The sequence below is a fragment of the Sycon ciliatum genome, chromosome 9, assembly GCF_964019385.1.
Source record: "Sycon ciliatum chromosome 9, ocSycCili1.1, whole genome shotgun sequence".
NCBI lineage: Eukaryota > Metazoa > Porifera > Calcarea > Leucosolenida > Sycettidae > Sycon > Sycon ciliatum.
The window spans coordinates 707863-732364 of NC_088651.1; the positions used below are offsets into that span (position 1 = coordinate 707863).

The 24502-nt window shown below is 46.9% G+C and overlaps 1 protein-coding gene and 2 non-coding genes across 5 annotated transcripts in view; all 3 read right to left on the reverse strand.

The window, feature by feature from the left end:
* LOC135825003 (E3 ubiquitin-protein ligase TRAF7-like) overlaps nt 1-20361 on the reverse strand; it is a 28833-nt gene extending 8472 nt beyond the window's left edge. Inside the window, exons 1-18 of one of the 3 annotated variants that reach the window (XM_065337737.1) lie at nt 19735-20360; nt 17348-17432; nt 16342-16445; nt 15935-16033; nt 14488-14580; nt 13808-13844; nt 11115-11167; nt 10041-10168; nt 9520-9595; nt 8213-8271; nt 7813-7948; nt 7275-7356; nt 6405-6478; nt 6058-6094; nt 5651-5769; nt 5115-5258; nt 3905-4021; nt 1795-1911 (exon numbers count right to left, since the gene is read on the reverse strand). In XM_065337737.1, coding sequence (XP_065193809.1) covers nt 1795-1911; nt 3905-4021; nt 5115-5258; nt 5651-5769; nt 6058-6094; nt 6405-6478; nt 7275-7356; nt 7813-7948; nt 8213-8271; nt 9520-9595; nt 10041-10168; nt 11115-11167; nt 13808-13844; nt 14488-14580; nt 15935-16033; nt 16342-16445; nt 17348-17432; nt 19735-19989 — 1815 coding nt within the window. In that variant the 5' untranslated portion in view covers nt 19990-20360. Of the gene's footprint in view, nt 1-1792; nt 1912-3904; nt 4022-5114; nt 5259-5650; nt 5770-6057; nt 6095-6404; nt 6479-7274; nt 7357-7812; nt 7949-8212; nt 8272-9519; nt 9596-10040; nt 10169-11114; nt 11168-13807; nt 13845-14487; nt 14581-15934; nt 16034-16341; nt 16446-17347; nt 17433-19734 lie in introns of all 3 variants that reach the window. The other 2 variants (XM_065337738.1, XM_065337739.1) reach the window with 2 other exon arrangements.
* Trnar-acg (transfer RNA arginine (anticodon ACG)) lies at nt 11564-11636 on the reverse strand. Its single transcript has one exon. It is a non-coding gene; the product is annotated as a tRNA-Arg (tRNA).
* On the reverse strand, nt 12783-12855 carry Trnar-acg (transfer RNA arginine (anticodon ACG)). The gene has a single exon. It is a non-coding gene; the product is annotated as a tRNA-Arg (tRNA).
* Nucleotides 20362-24502: the final 4141 nt, after the last annotated feature.

Below are 24502 nucleotides of genomic sequence, written 5' to 3' on the forward strand. Positions count from 1 at the left end.
GTGCGCGGCGTGATACACCGGTGAAACTCGGCAGCAAACTAAATTGGACGACGGGGAACACGATGGAACTAAAATCAAACCTGTATCAGGCAGCGCAAGAGATGAAAAAGGCGACTGAACATACGCTAACTTGTCGGCGGCCATACTCCCAGCTCCGTAGGCGCAGCGCGCCCGCACAAACGCGTATACGAAAGTTCATCTTCTATTTTCGTGGCAATAGTCACGACCAAGCTTGTCACTGACGTCTTCAGGTCACATTTGAATATCCCGCGTGCCAAGTACTGCACGCTCTGGCCGCGACTGGCATTCTGCCGTACTGGCTTTTTGTGCCATCATTTCAGCTGGTTGCTAGGGAATCCAGCGACAAGCGTGGAGGTCACGTGGCACGGCACTCTGACATCGCTACCAATGAGGTGAATACACGCGTGCAACTGCAGAATAGGCAAAAGGAATATACATGGGGAATGTGCATGATGTAATAATGAGGATTGCATTATATAATCGAGAACGTGCATGATGTAATTGAAATGGAAACGCGGCACTACTTTTGACCCGCGGATCGGATTTCTTTGGCCACAACCACGGTACAACTGACTAGGCACGTGATACCCTGTGGCCCTGTGCGTACAGGTCCACCCTCGTTAGTACAACATCTGTACAGGTCCACCCTCGTTAGTACAACATCTGTACAGGTCCACCCTCGTTAGTACAACATCTGTACAGGTCCACCCTCGTTAGTACAACATCTGTACAGGTCCACCCTCGTTAGTACAACATCTGTACAGGTCCACCCTCGCTAGTACAACATCTGTACAGGTCCACCCTCGTTAGTACAACATCTGTACAGGTCCACCCTCGTTAGTACAACATCTGTACAGGTCCACCCTCGTTAGTACAACATCTGTACAGGTCCACCCTCGTTAGTACAACATCTGTACAGGTCCACCCTCGTTAGTACAACATCTGTACAGGTCCACCCTCGTTAGTACAACATCTGTACAGGTCCACCCTCGTTAGTACAACATCTGTACAGGTCCACCCTCGTTAGTACAACATCTGTACAGGTCCACCCTCGTTAGTACAACATCTGTACAGGTCCACCCTCGTTAGTACCACATCTGTACAGGTCCACCCTCGTTAGTACAACATCTGTACAGGTCCACCCTCGTTAGTACAACATCTGTACAGGTCTACCCTCGTTAGTACAACATCTGTACAGGTCCACCCTCGTTAGTACAACATCTGTACAGGTCCACCCTCGTTAGTACAACATCTGTACAGGTCCACCCTCGTTAGTACAACATCTGTACAGGTTCACCCTCGTTACAGTCCATTTCAAAACTATAGACGTGCAGTGTTTTTGAAATATTTCAAATTTGGCTGGAACGTTTTGAGAATAGTTTTCGGAATATTGCTCAGGTCCGCTCCACAATTACTCTCATATAGTTTCTAAACGGTTGGATAACAGACGCCCAATTTGGGAAAATCTATGCACAAAGTGATCACAGATTTTATGTGGTATAGATGCTGGCATAACGGTTTTTGCCTAGGTACGCGTCTATAGTTTTGAAATGGACTGTAGTACGACATCGGTCACAAGACAAACCTCATTAGCAGACAATGATCAAAACTACCCTGACGCCTGAAACGGGTAGATTCACGTCTGGATAGGAGATAATGCTCCATATAAGACACAAATGTTGAAACCCCGAGGTTGTCTGCTAACGAGAGTAGACCTGTACTCTTATCCACACTCGTGCTCGTACTCGTATTCGTATTCGTACTCGTACATACCTTGATGGATTGATATGAGCCAGCGTAGAGGTAACGATCGGTGGCCACCAGGGCTCGGACCCAGTGGTTCTGTCCAGCTAACTCCCTCACCATCGTATGCTGGCTAGTATCCCATACCTGCAGCATGTGTAGAGAGCATAATTATGTACATTGGAGGAGAGGTTCAGCGTAAGATCAGGTCACAGCTGCGAAAAGGGCGCTCACCATCAAATATGGAGCAATGACACACAAGCGATGGATAGCCAAGAAATTCGAGTTTCGATCAAAAGAACAAATCAGACAACTTCATGAGTGCTTTCGTACATAACTCGGAGTGACAACAACTTTCTCATCTGTCCATTGCTCTATTATAGACTATAACTTATGTAGTATCCTCATTTCGTATCCTCAGGAAAGCCAAAAAAAAGTATTGGAAAACCTTGTTTCTTGATTGTGTAGAGATAGCTGCCGTAAGTTCTTTTATTCTTCACGAACATTGGTTCCGGGACCACGCAAGCAGTCTAAGTAAGAGACCGTCCGATGACGCAACTTGAGTGCCGGCTTGCAGTCATCCGTCAACTATGAAAAATCGACCAAGACACACCAGTACCACTGCACAACCCTTCGGCAACACAGTAGACGGCAGTGAAGTCCCCGCAGCATCTCACAGTGCCGACGGCTGAGAAGCGAAACTGTGCTGTATGCAAGGTTTCAAATGCACACAGATCAAGATTTGCCCTGTTCCGTGCGTAAAAGATCGTAAGGCCAAACCCGCTAATTTCTGCCAGAACAAGGACAGAAATTGCTTCGCAGACTATCATACTGACCTTATCTCATGAGTGTATGACATGCAAGCCTGATTTCACAACATATCTGTCTGTTTTCGTATACATATCTTGGCTGTACCCTGAGAAAGGCTTGATTCTTGCGGTTTTTGCATATGTCTGCATTTTCTGATGCATGTCACTGCGACATGAATTAAGATCAGATGTTGGTTATTGCTGTGCTGCAAGCCTTCAACATCCGCTTTCCCTACAAACCATTTATCGTTCCTGAAATATGAGTGGACATAAGTGGCGGGGGACACCTTACATACATCAGATGACTGGTACATAAAGGGTTAAAGTGAAAAAGAAGGACCAAGGGTATACAAAATTTACACATTATCCCTTGTTTGTGTCCAACACTAACAAATACAATCAAGCTACCGGTGAGTCAGAACCCTCGGTCCTTTTATTTTACATCGCACAACCTACATGTATATGCCAGACAATCGTTGGGCACAACAGAGGACTACTTTGGTGCAGCCTCGCTAGGTAAATTCATCACATTACACTGAGTGCGTTCGATTACGCAATTGAATCGATTCATGAATGGATTCTCGTCGAAAGATTTCATGTCCTGAGCCCTGCAACCGGTTCGAAATCCATTCACCCTATTCACATGGGGTGATGTGAATAGCCAGGGGCGATACATGAATGGATTCAATATCGATTCGCGGACATAATCAAACTCACTCCCTGGAGCACAGTGTGTAATAAACACATTGACATTGTCACAGATCTTATACACACCACCTTCCATCCTACTGCCATGGACATTGAAATCCGATAGGATGACCGGGGCCAGCGCCCTTACTGCTTTTAGCGCGTACATGCACTGTAGTTCACGCACATGCACTGTAAAAATTGACCATCAGTGCGTGTGGCTGCAAGGCTAGCGCCCGGGTTGGTATGATTTCTCAACGGATTTCAATGTTCGCTACAATGCCTACCCCACCCATACACTTCCCCCTCCCCCACCCCCTTCCCCACCCCACCCAATTCCCCCTTCCACACCTACGCCCAACCCCAACCCCTTCCACACCCTCCCCACCCCCTTCCTACCCCTTTCCCCCCCTTTCCACCCCCCCCCCTTCCCCACCCCCTTCCTTCCCCTCCCCCCCCCCCTTCCACACCCACCCCTCTCTCCTCATTTTTCTAGTATTGTCCGCTTGTTTTCCACTTGTAGTTCTCCACACTTTCATCCCTTAGTTGTTATCAAGCACCTCTGCTCTTTCGGTAACTGTAAAATAAACTAAATCAAACAAAAACACCATGCCAACAGTAGTGGAAAGCGCCAGCAGCCGTACCCGGATAATCTTGAGTGATCCACTGAAGAGCATGCCCCGAGATGCAGCCAGCGTGCACACCGGGTTGTCGTGTGCATGCAATGTAGCTTCCTGCGCAAAGTTGTCCAGCCGCCAGATCTAAAGGAGTGGAGCGACACAAAAATACAACGAAACAAAGCGAACCATAAGGGTGGACGTCAATAATCTATCTCTACATATGCTCAGCATGACAAGATACAGTTGTTAACTGCCCTGGCTACAGAGCCCTGTCCCAAAGTACTTGCATAGGAAACTCTTGTAGGTTTAGGAGTATAATGTGCAAGGAGTAATATGACGCAAGTACAGAAAAAAGCAAGGGTAAGTCAACTGGCTTCGTACATTCGTACAGTATCGCAGCGTCGTCTGGCTGATGAGTCACCGCGGCGAACCATATTGGACAAAATAACGCTCACTACCCAAACGCTACGTACGTCGATGTTGGGAAAGAATGCGACCTCTTGTAGTTTCAGGAGTATAATGCGCAAGGAGTAATATGACGCAAGTACAGAAAATGCTAGAAGGATTGAGTGATATGAACCTCTGGAGCATGCGCTCTTCTATAGCTGATGAACATTATTTGAGTTCTATTCATTTTTTTTCTTTTTTTGCTGATGAGCATTACGTATGATCATTACGTGCAATCTCTTTCCAAAATAGAACACATGGATTTGTTCTTACTCACATAGCAGTCCTGTTTCAAGCCCAAGCTTGCAAGTAACTTACCCCAGGACCGCCAGAAGCAGTTTTTGATTCTTCCGACCATACCCTAGCCTTTCATACAGTTTGTGTATGACATAGCAGGCACACATAACCTCCTCCTCCGCAGCTGTAAACATGCGTTGACGCTGGCCAACAAGTTGCTCCGGTGATGACCTCATCAGCCGGACCGGTCCCCGTCGTTCGCGCTAGTACAATTATACCAGGGGGGGGGGGGGGCGTAACCAAGCGGGTCAGCAGGGTGGGGTTTCACACACCCCTACGCCAGGCCCAGCGGAACTGGTCTGGTTGGTCTGGCCACGGCCGGACCAACGTTTTGCCCATCGACGTGCGTTTACAGCTGGTTTAGTCATGTACAGCCATCATCCTACACACAGTATGACAGGCTAGCGTATAACCGGACCAATCAAAAAACTCCTTCCACCGGTCCTGTGTGTGTGATGACGGCGGGCCAACTGGTGGCGGGCCTGCTTACCCGAATGGTATTATCGGCTCCACCGCTGTAGAGAAAGTCATTCCATGTAGTGAGAGCCAGGACAATGCCAGTGTGTCCGCTCAGTGTACGCTGACAGCGGTACGATGAGTTGGGATCCCATACGGTCGGAACTGGTCCCCAAACCTGAGCAAGGACACACACAGCGGAGAAAAGAATGGGTGAAGATGTGTTAGTAGTTAGCACTGCGTGAAGCCTCCAAGAAAACCGGGAGTGATGTGATGATTTCTCTGTCTGTCTGTCTGTCTATTTCTCTCTCTCTCTCTCTCTCTCTCTCTCTCTCTCTCTCTCTCTCTCCCTTTCTCTCTCTCTTTGCCCCCCCCTGTTTGAATATCTTCCATAAGTTTGGTTGCTCCAATGGACCAAATCTCCACAGACCCTCTAAAAGTGCAGTCAATGCTGTCCTATGTGCTGGATTATGTTGGCATGGGTGCTACAGAGAGGGTACATCTTCCTAGAAAAAAAATAGGTACCGAAACCTAAGACACTCTAGGTTCCCAGAACCCAGATAGCATTACCTTGATCGAGTTGTCCGAAGAGCCGCTGTACAGCAAATCACCGCTTGTGCACAGTGACCAGACTGGGCCTTCGTGACCGACAAACGTGCCCACGCACTTGAACGGCTGTACATCGCGTGCTGTGCGGGCATAGCATCAAGAACGACAAACATCGAGTATGACAACCATTAATCAAACACGACCACCATCCAGTATAAAGATCACTTCAGGGCATAAAGAGCATCACGCACAACAAACAAACACTTGTGTGCACATCCTGCTGCAATCAGTTCACCACACGCTACCTGTCTTCTTAAAACGATTTCAAACGCACAGGTGAAACCCGACGCGAACACAACACGGCCTTTGTCTTCTTGACTTGCGTGAAGTTACACGCACAGCACTAATGACAGCACTGTCCTCCTTACCCATTCCAGTTCTTGAAGCTATCGTTGACACCTCATTCTACAAAGGGCACACGATGAAGAAACAAAAGGATTTCATAGTCTCTCAGCTACGATGAGTGTGTTTCAAAAACACAGATACATGCAACACGAGAAAAGACGGATAGACTAAATGAAGGATGGACAGACAGACGGAGGGACCAGCATACAGAGATATGAAGAGATGGAAAGACAAACAGACGGACAGACAACGAACAAAATGACAGACATACGGAGAGCAGGAAATAGACACAAATAGGCAGAGCACGAGAGTGAAACAGGTAGGGAGGCACGGTCAAAATCATGTTTCAAATAATAATATAGCCGCTTACCGATAGAATGTTCGTGTGGCTTTTATAGTCGGTTACTTCACGCTGCAGCTTGGCTTGCGCTTCGTCAAGACGCTCTGGGACACGAACAAACACCAGCAGGACATGAAAGTTATCATCTGGGCATACTCAATAAGTGGACAGCATGCTGTTTCGTTCTTTATGAAAAATCTGGACATATCACACATTGAGGTCATAAAGATTGAGACCTCTCTCTTCTTGGGCCATGCTACTGTAGCATTGAAGCTCTGCATTTCCACAATACCATTGCACTCAAAGTCTACTGGGGGTGGGGGTCGGAGCTAATTCGCTTATGGTCACTAAGCACACAGCACGAGCCGGCAGATTGACTTATGTTAATAAACAGACTGTTTGGCCAGTTTCACATTGCCACTACACACAGGGCATCACAACTGATAATGTAATCACATAACCTGCAACACGAATAAAAGGATGAAGAAAGGTGTTTTTTTGTGAAAAAGGAGAAGGACAAAATGTTACGAATTACGACTAACTGTCCACCAACGTAACCAGATCTTATACAGTCAGCAAGTGCGACAAAATGGCACAAAACTTACAAGGAGTACTGAGACAGTCGGCAACCCGACACCCAGCTCCAACACTCATAACTCATAGTCATAGTCATAAGTCGTAACATTTTGTCCTTCTCCTTTTTCACAATAATTTAATTGGCTCACCATCCGAGTTGAAAGGTGTTTTCACTCCCAGTTTCACGCACTAAGTGATCATCAGAAAACAGTAACGAGAACCGATGGACACTGCTTTATACACCCACAAAACAAAAAAATGTAAATTACAGAAATTGTGAAAGATTGCATCACATAACCTGCGTCACATAGCCTCTATCCTTACCCATCCTGAACTCGTAGTTCTTCTCGAGCATGTTCAGACGGTCCGAAACATTTGCCAGCATAGTGCGCAGGAACGTGATTTCCTGCAATAGCAAAACGAAACCATTTGCACAGCTGTCTGAGAGCGCACGTACACAAAGAAACCATCATCACCTCACATGAAACTCTGATTAATACAGATAAGATACAGGTCGGTGGGCGATGGCACACCACTGGGAAAATCCTGTCATGCATGGCAATGCATTTCAGGAATTTTTCAGAGAAACAAGTGGAGATTGCCAGCAAGAGTCAAACACATACACTCAACACTCAGCACTACTGAAATGTTAATGTTATCGCATAAGCTGATTGTAAAGTAACTGGTGGTGATAGTGGATGTTATAGCGTGACTTGTAGCTCTTTGGTCCTCATTTCTTGTTATACATACACTCAAATTCGCAAAATTTGGGAGGGTCCGTGGACAGTGTTAGGGTGTAGGACCCCTCCTCCCCTCCTCTCCCCCCCCCCTCCCATACCCCCATCATCATCACCAGCCATACCTCATCCTTCTGCCGGACTTGCCGCTGAAGGCGCGAGATCTTCTCGTGTACCTCGCTGAGGAAGTCCTTCAGCATTTCAAAGCGACACGTTTGTAAGTGCTCCCGCACCTGGTCCTGAGTGCCGCGGAACGGACAACTGGAGGCCAACAAAACACACAGAAAATTATGCCTGGCTGAGTGAAAATGTTTATAATGGTGCGAAATACAAGGAGGAAATTTTCCTTTTGCCAGCTGAGATGGGTCAACACGTGCAGCACTATTACTGTAAACGGTCCAATGTTTGCGTCACTACATTTCTGCGATCTCTCAGAACCAGCAAGTTTACGGTGGCAAACAAACACGCACGCAAGCACTCCCCACCCCCCACCCCACCCCCACACACACACACCAATTCACTTACTTGTACTTGGCGTGTGGACATGCTTTCTGCTCGCACACTCGAAGATGCTCATCGAGATTCTGCACAAACATGATTACGATAGAGGCACAGTACAATACAGTACAACAGAGAGGTCGAGTCCCGGCTTGTGGATTTAGTCCTGCCAACTCCTATCTCACCCCTACACCAATACAGTACAACAGAGAGGCTGAGTCCCGGCTTGTGGATTTAGTCCTGCCACCTCCTATCTCACCCCAACACTCTAGCCAGCCGCCCTCTGTTACAACTTCTGTAAGTCTACAAATCGTCGGCGCATATTTATTTTCGCCCGGTCATGTTTGGCCGAAAATTTGTTGCGGCCGAAATTTCGTTTTGCAAGGCTCAGTGTGACAGTGTATACAGGCGGTAGCAGTAGAGGGCGAACATTTGATGCGGCCGAAATGGGTTCCAGCCCTGGAAGGCCGAAATTTGAATGGGCCGAAAATTTGTAGACTTAAATTGCACTCTTTGCTGCACGACCAGCACAGCACCAGAACCCTAGCAGATAAAGTCGAGAAGAAGGAATGAAATTACACGTGCATCGGGTCCCCGGGGCAAATCTTATACATTTTCACACACATGTGCATACTGTGCTGAGGTTTTTTTCCGGTAATACATGAAAGAACATTGTATTTAACCGGTCCAGATGGTTAGGTCATTGCCAGACCAACGTTTTGACCACCAACACATCCACACTGTCCAGGTGGTCATTTTTGCATGCCATATCATACAGTAATAATAGAATAATATTCGCGGGATGCGCTTTGGCATCTCTTGCATGTTCAGAAACACACACACACAAAAACTATAGCCTTCGCATCCACAGGCCACCACTATGCCTTTTCACCGTAATGGCGAATGCAGACCTCACGAGTGAGTCAGGGGTGAGGAGGTGAGTCTCTCAACCAATCGGGTATGTCACACCGTATTGAATGACAAACTGCTAGCTTATAGTATGACCAGACCAAACATGAATTGCCTCCAGCGGTCCTGTTTCAACACCTATAGCCAATTTGATTGATCGAAGAAGGATAAATTTACCATCACTGTGGATACGAGTCATACTGCAGCTCAGTTGGATAGAGCATTGCTTGCGAATAGCAAGGTCCCTGGTTCGAGTCCCGGTGGTGTGACTGATGATTTTTTCTTTCTTTCATATCTGGCTTGCAAGTGTTGAGTTTCGGAGAGAAAAGAGCAGTACGTGGCATGTGGCCTCTAATTTCCTAACGCCTATACCCAAAGTGGGTGAACTACGATAAAAACGAAACAGCACTATGGTGGCCACTAACCTTTCTCAGCACCACGGGACAGTTCTCACTGTTCGGACAGCGCACCTGAGCGTACTCACACGTTTGCTCGTGTGTCCTGTACACGGATCCAGTGTAAAAAGAACACACATAAGGTTATGCACATGCACATACACAGACGGATACACACATGCATACACACAGGCATACTCGGAGAGAGTTGTAGTTGCTCATGACAGTGCTCAATACACAGAGCCTAGTTACAGCAGACACGCTTTTGATTCCTCTCAAGTGTGTGAACACATACACATATATTGTACATACACCCATACTCATGAGCAGCAGCCGGTGAACCTTAAAAGTAATGAAACCATGCACACTTTCAAGCATGAATGCATGCATGTATGCATGCACGCAGTAACGTACGCACAAACACACACACACACACACACACATTCATGGACACACGCACACGCGAAGGCAAAAAAACACACACACTTCAATCCATGATCATGCCTGCGGAACTCATGAGGATTCGCCAATCACCCAACACTACGTCTCACCTTCGTTGTGAGAGTTTTATAGTGACAGGGCAGCCTTCCGGGTCGACTTTCCACTCCTCTGGACTACCCTCCACCTGCTTGCATCCATACTTGCAGTGAATCATTAGTTCCGCTATTTGATCGGATACCTGAGCACCAACAGAAAAAACAGCAGCAGCAGCACCATTCCCAACAGGAAAAGCAGTAACAGAAGTGGCAGCAGCAACAGCAGCACCAGCTCCAGCAGCACCAACACCAGCAGCACCAATATCAGCAGCAGCAACAGCAGCACCAATAGCAGCAGCAGCCCCAACAGCACCAGCACCGATATCAGCAGCAGTAACAGCAGCAGCAAGTGCAGCAGCGTCACCAGCAGCAGCAGCAGCAACAAAAGAACCACGGCCACCACCAGAACCACCAGCCACAGCAGCAGCAGCAAAAGCACCACCATGCACCAGCAGCAGCAGCAAAAGAGGAATCGGAACAGCAGTGTTGCCACATCATTCTAGCCAAATATCAGTAGCATGAAAAATAAAATGCATCATCCGGGGGCGAAGCCCCCGGACCCCCCCCCCCCCCCCCCCCCCCTATATAGCGACCTCGATACACACACATGCGCCACTAATAAGAAAAAATATTTCACGGTTTTGCGTGACACTCAGACTGAGTTTGCCGATTTTTCTCCGAGACTGATGATGATTTCGCTTAGCGCCTCCGGAGAGAGCTACAAAAACACTCGTGATGCGCAGTAAAAGTCAAAAATCTGGATCATGACTCCTAACCATGCATAAGGTCAAACTTGAACACTTTCATGGCTGTTGTCGGCAGGAGAAGGTCAATTGTCGGCAGGTCGTGACATGCCTCAAAAATCGGCAGGCTACTGACATGTCGGCAGGTGTGGCAACACAGGAACAGGTAGCGAAAACCTTAGGACTGGATCCCTTGTCGTGGTGGTTAGAAAAAGACTGGATCCATTCCAGAGACAATTACAAAACCAGTCAATTTACGACCAAACAAAGAGTCGTGATATTGCTTCACTGAAACATGCCTCCCAAGTCACAACATAACACAATGTTAGATACACAAGCTACTCACCGCTAAATTTGCTACTACTATAGAGACGGGACAGTTGTCTATCGGGCATCGCTCTGAAGAATAGTAAGGCACAGATTCACAGACAAACAGATACCATCATCGACCACGACAAAGATGACCCGAAACAATCGTGTTCCAGGACTAGCTTGCTAATACAGTCAAACCTCGTTTATCCGCTCCTTTTTATCTGGATCCCTCGCCATCCGGAAGAAAATCCTTGGTTACCGATTTACAGCATATGCCATGCATACATACAGTATGTGTGTTCGATTATCCGGTTCCCTCGCCTATCCGGATATTTGATTACAGATTTTATGCGGTATAGATGCTGGCCTAGTGGTACCTTGAAACCAGTGGTCTATACTTTTGAGACCTACTACTGTATAATAATGCTGATATCATGATCAAAAACGTTCTTGTGTCAAAAATAAATAAAAAATAAAAAATTACGACCACGCCAGGATTCGAACCTGGAATCTCCTGATTCGTAGTCAGGCGCCTTATCCGTTGGGCCACGCGGCCAGTCACACTTTATTCTGCAATTGTCTATGGTCTCAATAATGCTAGAGTGCTGCTCAATGAAATATTCGGTCAAGAGAGTCAATCAGTGGCGTGTCCAGGGTTTGGCTGGGGGGGGGGGGGGGGGGTGCGGCCGCAGGAGTTTCGCCGCCACAGGAACGCTTTGCAAAAAATCCATCCAGGCTCTGCTGGCTAGAGCTTGGCCTTTGGGGATGTCGCTGAGACATTGAAAAAAAGTCTTCGAGTCAACCAAAACACGATTCGAATGTCGAGGGCTCAGGCGATCATCCTCGACCTCAAAACATCGTTGTGCAAACTTGAAAGTTGCGGAAAGAAGTCTCAAGACGCGTTGAGCACGTCCCAGGCTCCCAGTAGGGATCACACTGTACAACAGTGTACACACAGCCAGGTCACCGTGTTTCTGTAGCCGTGCATGCTCACTGCTACTCTGTACTAGTCAGTAGTGTGTACAATCAACACCAGCTCGAGCACCGTACCGTGCAACCGCTTTTGGACGATCGTTTCAGGCCGCGTGCGCGCCCCCAGCCCTGCCTTTTTTTTTTCGAAACCTAGGTCGAAACTTTTGAGGGGGGGGGGGGGCGCCCCCGCGCACCCCCCTAAACCCGCCGCTGTCAATGCCACGCCAGGCCAGGTGCAGTACAGCCCTAGACCTGCGAACACTGCGATGTGAACCGACTCAGGGTGGAAAGCTGACCCACTCAATCAGATTTCTTTGAGCAGTAGTGTTCATTTTCTGGAACGGAAATACATGTATCGCCAGGTCAAATGTGAGGCTTTTTCGCTTGGGATCAAGTCTCTTCCACTCCATTGAAGCTATCTTCAGCACAACCTTGGATTGGCTGACTTCTGTTATTCCACGCACAAAGAATATTTGCTGAAGAGATGCGCCGATTTTCACTGTTGGGGCGATTTCAAACAGAAACACACTTCTCATGAACACAAAGAATGTAATCCGTTGGGCCACATGACCAACCACACCACTTTCTTGAAATGGGTCTGTTCTATTAATGCTGATGGAATGATCGAAAACGTTCTTGCGTAAAAAAAATTCACGGTTCGCGTGAGCCCAGGCTTTCCGCATCCGAAGGTACACACGACCACCCCAAAGGTTCTTGTGTAAAAAAATTACGACCACGCCAGGATTCGAACCTGGAATCTCCTGATTCGTAGTCAGGCGCCTTATCCGTTGGGCCACGCGGCCAGTCACACTTTCTTGTGCAATTGTCTATGATTTCAATAATGCTAGAGTGTTGCTCAATGAAATCTGATGAAGTGAGTCAATGCCATTGTATTTTGTATCGTATTTATTCAACATTTCCTGGCTCGTCAAACGACTGCCAATGATAAAATAATGAATGTGAAATGAAGGGTGATAGCCAACCACAGCAATGCCAGGTGATATGCACTTTATGCAGCCTAGACCTGTAAACAATGGGACATGAACTGGTGCAAGGCGCAAGGCTGACCCACGAGATTGGATTTCATTGAGCAGAACTGTGCATTTTGATAATCTTTCAGCCAGCACAATGTAGGACAAAAGGGGGACAACGCGTTTCATAAATGCTGTCCATGTGTCTAATCTAGGGCAGTGCATCAAGAAGCGACTGTCATGAGTCAGAGTACAGCTAGTTCTTGTGGTGGTCGGGCAACACAAGGTGTGAGCCTTTGCCGTGGCGGGGGGGGGGGGGGGGTACAACCAGGACCTGCTGGTCTGCATAAACTCTCTCAATCTCTCTCTCTCTCTCTCTCTCTCTCTCTCTCTCTCTCAGGCTCTCTCACTCTCCTCTCTCTCTTTCTCTCTCTCCCTCTCTCTCTCTCTCTCTCTCTCTCTCTCTCTCTCTTTCACTGTCTCTCTCTTTCTCTCTCTCTCTCTCTCTCTCTCTCTCTCTCTCTCTCTCTCTCTCTCTCTCTCTCTCTCTCTCTCTCTCTCTCTCTCCCTCCCGTGACGGGGGTGGGGGGGGGGGGGGGGCGAGGGGTACAACCAGGACCTGCTGGTCTGCATAAAGCAAGGGTACGTTACGGGCGCATGTACTCTCTCTCTCTCTCTCACTCTCTCTCATGTCATTAATTCTGTGCAAGTACATTGTGGTCTGAGGGAACTTTCACAAACTTGTAAGCCACCTCTGCTGCCATTAATTCAAACAATGCCTTACCGCTGGGTTTGTTGCAGCAGCGACGGCAGAACGTATGCTACACACCGAGAAAAGTGAGAAAGAGAGAGAGAGAGAGAGAGAGAGAGAGAGAGAGAGAGAGAGAGAGAGAGAGAGAGAGAGAGAGAGAGAGAGAGAGAGAGAGAGAGAGAGAGAGAGAGAGAGAGAGAGAGAGAGACAGAGACAGACACAGAGAGAGACAGAGCGAGAGAGAGAGAGAGAGAGAGAGAGAGAGAGAGAGAGAGAGAGAGAGAGAGAGAGAGAGAGAGAGAGAGTGAGAGAGACATACATACAGACAGACAGACAGACAGACAGAGACAGACAGAGACAAACAGAGACGGAGAGACAGAGAGAGACAGATATTACATCATTTTCTCTTCGCACCTGTTATAAAGTACATCTCGATGAGCCCGGGTGTCCTATTCCAGTCAACTGACCTTGGACATGCAGTACCTCATAGGGTACATATCAGGATGTATGTACCGCTGAGGTGCCTTATACTATCATTGAAGTGACACCGTAGTACTGTCAGTAGTCAATACTTCTCTATGGCAGTTGGAACTCTAGGCTAGGCCATTACACAGGCTAAATTATTGACTATAGCTCATGCTGTGCTACACATGCCACACAGCATGCCTGTACTGTATTGGTTGACATACAACCCAACACAGTGGCCAACTCACCCCACAAGTTGTGATAACCGGATCCTTGTAGACTTTGGAGCAGAGCACGCAATTGAGACGACGATTTGGAGCAGATGTGTAAACTGTACAAACCTAGAAAAATACACACGCATGCACGTGCACGCACGCACACACACACACAGACACACACGCGCACGCACACACACACACACAAACACTCGCACGAACGCAAATCAACACAGAGGTGCTTAGACATTTTGGGCCCTTCAAGTGGCGAGGCTCTTCTCTGAGGTGCATATTTTAGGGAGATGATTGGATGCATGCCAAGCATTGCACCAATAAAATCAATAGTAAGTGCCATCATCACCAAAAATTCAATATCACTATTGTTTGAGATATTCAACACACTCTCACTGTGCCCTTGTATTTGCCTGGGTTTTTTCTTTTCTTTTTTTCTCTCTCGTTTTTTGCGTTTTTTTAATTGATTTTGATGTTAAAAGGGGATTAGGGACTCTTGGATCTTTCCCCTACCAAATGGTACCGTTTACACAGACAATTGTTCTCATTTTTTTGGTGTTGTGATCTAATCATTCGCCATGCCACTGTCAATCGTATTCTGTTAGCCTATACACTGTACCCTCACTCACACTGTACACGGACCACCCATAACAGTGTCACAGTTTCTCCAGCACACTCGCTGGTGTTAAGCCTCGCTTTCTCTGTCCACCCTGCACTCCACTCGTTGCGCACACATCCGCACACTCACTCACACGTGTACACCGCTATTGAACACGTGAACATTGCCAGTGGAGGCCACCACAGCACAAAAGTTTCTGTCCCCCCACAATTCTATCTCTTGTTCTTTTGGTGCGTGTTTTCGGCCGTGATGCCGAGACATCAGGTCGGCAGAGCCATCAATGCCCCACCATCACTGCTGCATCTCGGTGCAGCGTCTGCTCAGTACTTGTCACGTTTGTCCTAGTCTCCGTACCATCTGTCTTTCATTATGCTTTTCGAGCTGGGTATGTGAACATAGTAAAAAAATAAAAAAAATAAAAAATATGCAGTTCCACTGACTCGCCTACATGACCTCATTCATATAAAATTACAAAAAAAATTAAACATTCATGGTTCACTCGAGACACGGTTAGATTGAGCTTTCCGCATCCCCGGGAACACCACCACCCTGCAAAGATGAAAGGCGCACAAATAGCTCCTGAAGCGGTGGGAGGCGAGTAGATCACGTCAGACCGAAAATCCCATTCGCCGCATCCACGCTTCCCTCGTGCCAGGCCACGAGAGTTCCCAACATCACTCGCATAACCTACAGAGGTAGTTATGCGAGTGATTTAGCAGCGGACTTTCTAATAGGCACTACGTACGCAGGGTGAGTTGCAAGTGCAAGTTCAGCGCTGTGCCGTGAGTCCTCGATTTCGCCAATGCATCTCAACTCATGATGTGATTGCAGAACCTCCATAGGACTTACTTCTTCCTTGCGCAGATCTCTGCTCATGGTTGGAAAACTGGACACGCTAGAGTTGGCTGTTCGGCGAGATGTACTGGAGTGGGTGGAGGCCGTGTCGCGCTGTACAGATACGTACACATTCACATTGCCACACATACACACGCACACGCACGCGCGCACTCGCATACACACACATGCACACACACACACACATACACACACACACACACACACATAATTATAGCTACAGTAGAAGGCGAAGGAGCGCGAAGAATGCACGCCCTTGCTTGCACAATCGCTCACACATGCCCCCACATTCGTGCCTACATGCACACACACGTGCACACACACACACGCACACACACACGCACACACACACACACACACACCAGTAAGTTCCAACGTTCAGTAACCAGCACGCTACTCACCATATCAAGATCGTAATAACCGGCAATGCCTCCGCTTGACCCACCAACACTAACAGTGGACGGGGACCGACGTTGCATACCGAAATATTGAATACCTCCATCACCTGGACCAACAATACAAAAACCACACCAGCAATGACACCAGCAATGACACCTCTGAACTCTGAACAGACCTAGCCCTATAGTATAGCCAGCAGGAAAGCGTACTTCGTATCTGAGATACTTCTCATCCTGACACACTTCAGTATGAATGAACACACCGTGTTCTGGACAATGTACGCGTTACCTACTCTTATCATAGTATGTTCCAAGAGAGTCTCACTGTATTGCAGAAGCACATATGCTGCTTCGAAGTAGAAAGCAAACTCGATGAAGGCACGCGGACATGGCAATGGATCCGTGGACTGTGGGACATCACACTTTTTGGTAGAATTGTTGTGGATTGCCTGGTATACAAGATTTGGAGAAAAGTCACCCATGGATGCCCAGTGCAACGCATCACCAACATTGTCAAACAGATCTCAAGAGGAACATCCATATTTAATCAGAACAGGTAAAAAAAGAAAAAGAAAAGAAGGCCACCTTGTAGAAGTTCGAAAAGGTCTTTCCCAGAACAACTCTGCATGGTGAGTCCAGTAGTGATAGCAGCATGTGAAGGTCCACTATTATTTATCCTGTTTTCTTTTGCGCGGTAAGAAAAGTGCTGATATAGCTCCACTAACGGTGTGACATGACAGCCGCATGGCATATACTTGGTGTGATGAAGACAGTACATAGCTGAGCAAATGCGATGCAAGCATGGACGAAATACTGCAAGGTCACAGGAGTGACAACTTTTGCACGTGCTTATTTCGCACGCACATGCACACGCATACACGCATACACTCACTCACACCCAAGAACCTAAAGTGTCTTCTCCCAACAAAACCCCTATCCGAAGAGCACATGATGAAAGTCACACCACAGTGGAAGAAGGCACGTGCAACATACAACTCCCACGGCTCACCTGGTGCCCCACCTCCTCCACCGCTAGCTCCACCGCCCGATATCGTGGAGCCCGGTACGGATCGGGCATCCGTCGCAGCAGCAACCTACACAAAAACAACAGCAACAGCATCAACGAGCAAAGGGAATTCTAGTTTTAGCGTTTTGAAGCACCAGGAACATCTCTGTTTCATTTCTTATGTACCAACACAGTTATCTAGCCAAAATTAAAAAAATATTGTAAATTGCTATCCTTCCAGAACAAATGCTGCAATAAGCACATCGACAAAGCCCATTAATTATATCTGAACAGGATCTACAGGAAGCGCTCGAACAGATCTTGTTATCCATCCGGTGTAGAAGAGTGGTGGAAGATATCACTGCTGCTCTTTGTGAGCGTGAAAATCGCTGGCAACATGCACCCAACTCCACGCGCTCTCCGGGCTGCAAGCGATTCACTGGCATGTCAGCCCCCAGCAGCACAGACACACATTCTCTCTCTCTCTCTCTCTCTCTCTCTCTCTCTCTCTCTCTCTCTCTCTCTCTCTCTCTCTCTCTCTCAGCAATCATCAGCCTCCGTATGGTGAATCAGCCTGATACTCAAGAAGATTGTTTCCAGCAAAACAAAGTGTGCCAGATTAGGGTTGTACCTATCGCCATTTTAAACGGTATCCTCTAACTCATGCTCTAACTCATGCTCTAACTCATTCTCTAACTCATGCTCTAACTCATGCTCTAACTCATGCTCTAACTCATGCTCTAACTCATCCTCTAACTCATGCTCTAACTCATCCTCTAACTCATGCTCTAACTCATGCTCTAACTCATGCTCTAACTCATGCTCAGTGTGAAATGTGCACCTGTAACTACCATGCAGTGTTCTAGCCAAAGGTGGGGGGGGGGGGAGCCCCCCCCCCCCTGCGAAAAAGTGCCGCACCCCTACTCGTTTGTCAATTTTTGTGTTTTTTCATGCTATTCAACGAAAATTCAGTCGATAGCCACTACTGGAGGGTTCAAAATGGCACATTTGTCTGGAGTGAAGTCGGGGGTTCGCCCTGTGCGTTGCATTTGGCATGGCAAGACAGTTTCGGGAAATGGAAAAAATGGGTTACGGCCCGGTGTAGCTGTTTCCCATGCCCGCCTGCCTACTATTTCTACCTGGCTAGAACCCTGCCATGCAAATGTACCGCCTCCAGTACAACAGCGGTGATCAGTGCTAGTGACATTAGACATGGTGATAAGCACCTTCACCGCAGCAGCTGTAGCCACCATGAGCACGAGGGACAGACCCAGGAAAGTACAGCTTAGCGTTGGTGCAGGCCGGCCAGCCGGAACCAGTCCGATTGTCACGTCATCACCGGACCAACTTGTCGCCCACCATCAATGCATGTTTACAGAGGAGGAGGTCAAGTGTATGTGTACCCACTATATCATACACAAAGTACTCTATCTGAGGACAGAACTGTTTCGTCATACACAAACGCGTATAAAACTGCTCTGGTATGGCCAGACCAATGAAAAACTGCTTCTGGTGGTTCTGCGGTGTCACCTGAAGTGTTCAACCTATTACTGTCAGCTAGAGCCATCGATTTAGCCGCTGGCCACCACTAAGCTAAGTTACTCTAATTGTGGCAGACGGAGAAAGGAGGTTTGAGCCCGTAAAATGTGGGAAGTCTCTCCACTATGCTGGTATGTAGCGGTCCAACGGCGAATATGGAACAAATCAGTTTCATATCCGCGTGTGAGCGATCAAACTGTTGTCCAACAGCACTGCAGTAAAAGCCGCACCCAGATTGTTTGTCACAAAACACCGACGTCTACCCTGTTTATCAACATTAATTTGACCAGCGTAGTATAAGTCGGCGCCGACTTTATAGGGGGTGAATTACTGGTGTTCGAAATGCGGCTTGTACTTCGGAAAATACAGCAATAGGTCTTTTTGGTATTGCTCGACGATGAATGCAAATAGCTGAATGCTGCATAGTGTTGTTCACGTTTGTTTTACACTGGAAATCACAATATCATTGACTTCAAATTCTTCGCGCACCTCATATACACACGTCATGATCACAAGTGAGTGGTCCATTGGGCTCCACACCGTCATCTGCCAGGTATTCGCCAAACGTTGGTCCCGTGAAAATACTCACAAGTAATGCGTGTTCAGGATATAAAAAATAAGCACTCAATATTTTTAGCGCGAAGCCAATCTATCTATGCTGGGTTTTTGGTTTTTTTTACATGAAACCGTGGTCGTGGGTGGTACAAGCTCATAATGCATGAATTGAGGGCAATTGGGGTTACAATTCGGTTAGAATTATTACATCTTTTTCATGGATCTTTCCCTCAAACCAAAGAATACTTTGTTCATGGCTTTGCTTTTTCAGAAATCGACATAAAAATTGTGCTTACACTTCTGACTCTATGCTGCCCGTCCACCCGCGGAAGGAGCTCCGACAGCGACGTCGATCGGACTATGTGCGGCTCGTCCGCGCCATGTCCGCTGTGGCCGCTGTGTCCGCTAGATGCGTCCGTCGGCGCACCTGGCGTGCCGCTGACCGAGCGATTCAGCGGGTGGCTGCCTCCCGAGCTGCCTGCTGCGTACATGTGCGAATTGACCGCGCCGACCGCCTCCCAGCTTTCTGCTCCGTCCGTAGGCGCAGCCATGCTAACCCCACAAACTGGCACCGGCCAGCGATCTCCCTTCGACAGCTAACAAACGCACCTAGCTACGCCCGAACACTAGGGACCGTCCCAGGAGGTAAACGTTTATCTAGCGCCCAGGACCTTTCTCCAATCTGTGTTGCCCACTTGGGCCAAGTTGGGGCTGTGGAGCATTTAGCGCCCTCCAAGTTCAGAGATCCAACCTATGATGGTGTGCTACGCTACAAAACCACAACTGGCACTAGGACCTAGTCTGCTGAAACGAACAGCATCGAGAAAATAGGAGAATGGCGGTAAACAGGTCGGCTAGACCCAAACGGCCGAAATAGTTTCTTCTCGATTTTTGGCCGTTTTCTGCGCAGTGTGTGATGTTTCCTTCGAACAAACATCACACCTAGGTAGGTACATACATCATGCCTGACTGTAGATCTACGCCATGCGCCACCCTATCCACACTCACACAGCGTGGCTCTATCCACAGGCACGCCAAGTGAGCCAGTCAGGCATGTGCCAGCGTACATGTGTGCCAGATCCTCTACAACTACACACATAACACCGCTCTGGCAGTCTGTCAGTCTGTCACCAGGTCACTGAGTCTGTAGTAGATCTACTGCCTGAGTACGTAGATCTACTGGGCCTACATGATTTTGTACTGCCAGTAGTACTGGCACACATGTACTAGCACTCTCACAACTACTTGTACTTGTAGCTGTGTGTGTGCTCACATGGCACGGGCATGGCCGCGGCGGCGTGCTATCCCATGCCCAGTGCAGTCGGGACCGGTGTGCGCCTGCCTTTTCGCGGTACAGCCAGCTGTACAGACAGTACATCACACTACATGTACAATGTACTGTCTGTACAGCTGGTCATGATAGTACAGTCATCACGATGATAGAACTTACTTACTTACCAAGTTAGTTACCATGCTTACTGTGTACCAGAAATATTCGTCTGGAATTTACCGTATTTTCCCCATTAAACGTACACGTCTCCAATACTAGAACGTCTCCAATTGTACATGTACATGTTGAGTGTGGATCAAAAATATAAAAGGACACGTCTCTAATAAGAGTACCTGCCGGAATGATGTGATGGGTATTACTGGGGTACAGGTACCAAGGGTCCACATTACTTCGGTCTTCTTACCCATTCATCATCTTTGTGTCTTTGTACACTGATTCTTACCATGGCTGGATGTACTTACAGGAAGTTACAGCCTTACAGCATCATTATCACTAGGCCTTGACAGATTATGCTAATATTTTCGTGAAATTATGCTTTTCGCATTGCTGAAAAAATTGCAGAATTATGCTATTTTTTATGCCAAAAGTTATCATATTATGCCGCATTATGCTCACATATGCTGCTAATGTATAATGGTTCTGTGCAAAATAACAGGGGAATTTTTTTATAGAGAGCGTTGTACTGTAGTAGCAAAGTTTCAACGGGGTCAACGCACCGTCCGACCTGGCTACGACCGTCACTGATTGTAGTGGACTGGACATATTATCAAGGGAGTCGTAAACCTACGACTTCCTGGTGCATCTACAGTAAGATCGGGCGCCGAAGAACACCTCGCCGAAGAACACCCAGGCTGGAAAACCGGCAAAATTTAAGAACAGTCCAGGCTAGAATTATCAGATTTAAGAACACTTTTAAAATTTGGAATTTCCACATGAGTGCAGTATTTAACTGATCGGCTTTGAGCTCGCCACAACACCTGTACATAATAATAATAATAGTCATACATGTACGTTGTCATACATGTACTTACACGAAGTTGCGAATTTACACGTAGATCTACATTGTACATGTATGGGAGGTGAGTACATGTCATGTACACGTGTAAACAGTAACTGCTACATGTACAGTCATTCCCATTTACGACACCCACTAGTTTAGAAGTATCACATTGCACTACATGTACATGACAAACGTCATGACGTCACTCGACTCGCCGCGCGCGTGTGAATAAGAACGGTCTGGCTAGAATGAAAAATTTAAGAACTTTCCTAGGCTGCGCTCGAGCCCCTGCGTTCTTCGGCGCCCGATCTTACTGTACTTGTATTTGTACTTGTAGAACATGTACAACTGTATGGAATATTATTGGAATTTGATGCGAACAGGCGGATTATTTCAATTTTATGCGATTCGTATGCAATTTGCCTCGAATTATGCGATTATTCGATTTTGGTAGGAATTATGCGAAAGATTATGCTAGCATAATCTTTCAAGGCCTACATGTAATTATCACGAGTTGTTTGCCACCCAACCCAGGCAATCAATCTTTCCAGAAACAATAAAAGTACACGTCTCCAATACTAGTACAGTCTCCTATAGTAGTACAGGTCTGACCACCTTTGAAAAAATAAAGGTACTGTACATTTAATGGGGAAAATACGGTAATTTCGTCTTTTTCGTCCAAGGCCTTAAAAGGAGCTTTTGGACTAAATTAAATGTGTGACTAATGAATAATGTCGTTTTGCCCAGCTTTTCTTTATATTGTATACATTGTACTTCATGTAGAATTTTCTATGTCGAACTACCGGTAGTCAAAATTTGTATATTTTCTATGTACACTCTTAGGACGAAATTTTCAACCGGACGAACTCCTTTTCTTTGGAGTTGGACGAAATTATTGACGGACGAAATTTTCTGCCTCTACAGTATACATGATTGTACTTGTAGTAGTAAAGAGTAGAGTGCAAGTACCAGTGCAGTGTCGTCATGTCCATGTCGGGTCGATCCGGTCCCCTCGTGCTCGATTTTGGCTTCTTTTCATTTTTGCACTGCATGCACTGGTTTCTGCTTTTTCGTGCTGTATCCTTTTCACTTCAGTCTAGAACGAAAACTGTAAACTGCACTGACAAATGCACGGTGATGACAGATGTGCGCTGTGTGACATAGCATGATAATGCATTAATGGCCCTTCGAGTGATCGGCTGATCGCTTCCGCATGACTGCTATCCATCATTCCATGTACATGTACGTCGGTCCGGTCCGTGTACATGGTGTACACAATAGGGTTTGAAAGTGCTACGTCACAGCATAGCAACAATTTCAAAAATTTCAAAAATTCAAATTTTTGTATGGATCCAAGCACATTTCAAGCCGTCTTACTCACAACAAGGAGGTGATGTAACCAGTAAAACGGACTGATTTGGCTACTGGGGCGGCGGGGTTACAACTGGTGCCAGTGGTGGCGAAGTAAAAGTCACCCTTGCATACGACATGACTCATGAGTGAGTTGCACTGCACCCACATACTGAGGCAATAGCAAAGTCACACCTCAGTGGATCCAAAATAGAAATCTGATGTCAAATTACTACTTCCTGGCCGTTTTTGACGTCATCACTTTCAAGCCCTATCATGCACGCATGTGATGAGTTTGTTTAGTACAGTCATGTACTTTTCCTTTTTTTATTTTTTTTTATTTCCTAATCCTAGTGCCATGCATGAGTACTCTGAGGTAAAATCCGCCCTTTGCAAACCTCTTTATTTTTAAAATGTTTGGCACTTTTGTCCCATGCCATGGTGACTGTGATGTTCGCTCGCCACTGTTGTGCTTCTCGCATCCTTGCTCATCTCACTGGTGCTATTCTAGTTGCTTTGTATTGATCTCTATTTCGTTTTCGCACCTACATGTATTTTCTGTATTTAACTGCCAACACTTCCATCCACCAAGTCCAGGTTTAGCACCAAACATGTACATAAATATGCAAAGACGAGGCAGAACAACAGAGACCAAACATCTTTCTTGTAACTCCGAGTTTCGTGTTTCAAACTCGGAGTTACGAGAAAGATTTTTGGTCTCTGTTGTTCTGCCCTGTGTGGTAAGCTCTGCCCTTTTTGAGGTATTGAGCACAATTTGCAGCAAAAACTCCAGACACTTTGTAAATATGCAAAGAGATTGTCAGATAACCAATACGGCTCGAGGCAGAGAGCAAATCTTCAAGGGTACTAACGGTCACACAAATCCATCCCAAACCGCCAATATAGATAATGAGATTCTTATCAGACTCAGCGGAGAACGTTCAGGTTATGAGCTTACTGGGCCCCACCACAACACACCATTATTCAGCCCAGTGTCTGGAGATATGCGGATTTTGTAGAAAAAAGAAAAAAATCTGAGTGTCAGCTACAACCAACCTGAACGTCCTCCGCTGAGTCTGCTATGCTGTAAGCTCTGTGTCTGACATTGAGCACACTCTGCAGCTCGGGGATCAACGGATATAATTATGATGAGATGAATAACACGTAAAAAGGCTCTGAGTAGAAGATCATCAAGGTTAAGAGAAAGGATTCGACTCCGGGATGGAGAGCCAAGGATGATTACTGGAAAAAAGGCTAACTATGTACACGGCTCCTAAGAATAAAGACAAGCAAAATCAACAGCAGGTGCAAAAGATGAGTTTGATTTTCACCATTTACACGGCCACAGTCAGAGCTTGGAAACAGTAAAAACCAAGGTGGGTGCAACGCTAGAACCCGAATTCAAACACTAGTCAAAAGGTGC